The sequence below is a fragment of the Octopus bimaculoides genome, chromosome 1 (assembly GCF_001194135.2).
Source record: "Octopus bimaculoides isolate UCB-OBI-ISO-001 chromosome 1, ASM119413v2, whole genome shotgun sequence".
In the NCBI taxonomy this organism is placed as follows: domain Eukaryota; kingdom Metazoa; phylum Mollusca; class Cephalopoda; order Octopoda; family Octopodidae; genus Octopus; species Octopus bimaculoides.
Genome location: NC_068981.1, coordinates 98,410,839 through 98,413,935, shown reverse-complemented (window position 1 = coordinate 98,413,935; position 3,097 = coordinate 98,410,839). Strand labels below are relative to the sequence as shown.

Sequence of the window (3,097 nt, the reverse complement as noted above, 5' to 3'; positions counted from 1 at the left end):
ATACTGAACAGTATATATATATATATATATAAAGGATAAAATCCTTTTTTTTCTTTTAAAAGCAGAAAGGTTTGGTGGCCAGGCAGCTTAGCTTAAATGGTAGAGCATTTCAACTGGACATTGGAGGAGTGTGAGTTCGATCCTCGTGGTTGGCTGCCGACAAATTTTTCTGCTTTTAAAAGAAAAAAAAAGGGTTTTATCCTTTATATATATACTGTTCAGCATCTCTGCATTGATTAAAATTTATCTTTCTACTTGTTCTACAATACATTTCAATGCTTCAAAAACAAACTTGTTTGTTTACATCGGACATAGACTTTAGAGGATTTTAAATATCTCTTTAATTATAATTATTCACACATACAAAGAAGCAGGAATGAAGTGAGATGAGAAAGAAAAAGAAAGAAAAGAGAAAAGGAAAAGTGGGGATAGGTAAAACAGTGTAAGATGGAGGTGGAGGGGGCGACGGGCTACATATTCCAGAACAAGTGGGGTGCTCAGCCATGCCCCGCAGTGGCATTGTTGTGGAGAATGGTGGGCAACGCTTGCTGTAGCAGCCACTACACCTTGCAGGGCTCATTTTAAATATTTGCTTCTCCTATTTATCACACTCTTCAACAACTTTCCTCACTACAAACAATTCCTTGAGTAAATGAGAGAGCTTCTATTCAGTCATATGATCTGTTAGAAATAGTAGCCAAATCTCCCTCCGAACACAACCAACTGTCTTAAGAAGTAAATGACACATTGAACAATGTAATCCTCCAGACATCCCATCTCTAAAAAGACAGAAAGGTCATCGTATAATTCCTTTAATTATGAATATATTCAGTCAAGGTGATATACACTATATTTCTGTGTAAAGTATTGTGCGATGGGGGTGCTGAAAAGTTCTTGGCTTTAAGGGTGTCGCGAAAGGCCTGGTTGGGGGCCCAACCTTACGAGTTCTTTTACAGGGCTTAGAGAAACTGAAGGACTGCTGCAATAAGTGTGTGAATCTGAGTGGGGAGTATGCTGAATAAAATTATACTTAACTGATCCTCCTGTATTTTCTTTTACCCAAAGCCAGGAACTTTTCAGCCCCTGTATATGTATGTATACACATAGATACATACACACCCATCAAAGATATAAAGTGTTATTTCTTAATAACAAAAATTCAAGCAAAATCTCTTTAAAAAAATAATGAATTATTTAAATTTGCAGAAGTATGCTACCCTGCACAAGTGTGCTCCAAAAAATCCTGCTAATATTTGTCAAATTTAGGGTGAGAAGCTGGCAGAATCATTAGCATGCCGGGCAAAATGCTTAGTGGCATTTCATGTCTTTACATTCTGAGTTCAAATTCTGCCAAAGTAGACTCTTATTCTTTCAGAGTTGATAAAACAAGTTCCAACTAAGCACTGGGGTTAATGTAATTGACTTACTCCCTACCTCAAAATTGCTGGCCTTGTGCCAAGATTTGAAACCAAAATTTGAGTTGCTAGAATCGTTAGCATACCAGGCAAAATACTTAGTGGAATTTTGTCCGTCTTTATGTTTTCAGTAGAAATTCTGCCAAGGTCAACTTCACCTATCATTTTTTTGGGATAAAATAAGTATCAATTGAGAACTGGGGTTGATGTAATCGACTTATCACCTCCCCTAAATTTGCCTGCCTTGTGCCAATATTTATCTAATTTGTTTCCACTTTCATTGCTTCAGGATCATAAAGAGATGTTAAATACAGTAGGTCAAATTGAAGATTATCAGAAGGAAGATTTTAAAGGAACTCAGCAAAGTAAAGATTGGAGAGATACACTTCGTAACCTAATTGAGGAAAACAACAAGGGAAATACAGAGAGTTTCCTTCAGAAGTTCAATGCCTTTGAAGAAATTGCTACAAACAAGTTAGAGCACCTTATGGTAAAGCATGACATTTTAAAAACAGTTTTATTAATTTATAATTAGATTTAATAGAGAGAGAGTGCATGAGAAAGAGAGGGAGAGTGCATGAGAGAGAGAGAGATAGAGAGTAATAAAAATTTAGAAAGGAAGACAAAAGTAAAATGAAATAGAATGTTATCAACTAGGAGTAAATGAAACTGTTGGAAGATGATTATATTGCATTATCATTATAGAAAGAGAGAAACTGCAATAACTAACTGTTAAGATGCCATGTGGTGAGGGATAGCATATTAGTATTCCATCTCGTCTTCCTTATCTTCCTTGTCACCACACACACACACACACACACACACTAATAAGAGGTGTGTTAGACATTTATCTTTCATCTTCATCAACAATATATACATACATACATATGTACATGCCTACATACACACATACATACACATACATATAAAATAGCCACTTATAGTAAAAAGGACTATTGGTGGAATGTCCCAATGAAAACCTCAATAAACTGTAAGCACAACAGACCTGATATAATGATTTGGGATAGAGAAGAGAAACTGTGTACAGTTATGGAAATTAGCTGTCCAGTGGATGTTTACATAAAGCTGAAGATCAGTGATAAAGAGAATATATACCCTGAACTATTGAGAAATCTGCAGTTACTCTATCCAGATTACGAGTTCAGGTTTATACCTGTAATTATTGGGGCCCTGGGATATGTAACACACTGCCTAAATACCAATTATGAGAAATTCCAGTGACCGAGTCTTGGATCTCGGTTAGAAACCAGCTCTTTCTCTATTGACAAGAAATCTTGAAATAAAACTGAACAATGACATACATATATATATGCGTGGTTGTGTGGTAAAAAGTTTGCTCTCAACCACATGGTTCCAGGTTCAGTCCCACTGTGTGGCATCTTGGCAAATGTCTTCTACTATAGCCTCAGGCCAACCAAAGTCTTGTGAGTGGATTTGGTAGATAGAAACTGAAAGAAGCCCACAATATATGTTTATGTGTGTGTGTATGTCCCCCCACCATCGTTTGACAACTGATGTTGGTATGTTTACATCCCCAAAACTTAGTATTTCGGCAAAAGAGACTGATAGACTAAGTACCAGGCTTAGAAAGGATAGGTTCTGGGGTTGATATGCATATATATATATATATATATATATATATATATATATATATATATATA

General features: G+C 35.9%; 1 protein-coding gene across 2 annotated transcripts in view; it reads left to right on the top strand.

The window, feature by feature from the left end:
- LOC106879634 (uncharacterized) overlaps positions 1-3,097 on the top strand; it is a 17,467-nt gene that overhangs the window by 11,463 nt on the left and 2,907 nt on the right. For both annotated transcript variants that reach the window (XM_052968554.1, XM_014929296.2), the window contains one exon: positions 1,705-1,905. In XM_052968554.1, the coding sequence (XP_052824514.1) occupies positions 1,705-1,905 (201 nt within the window). The remainder of the gene's footprint in view (positions 1-1,704; positions 1,906-3,097) is intronic.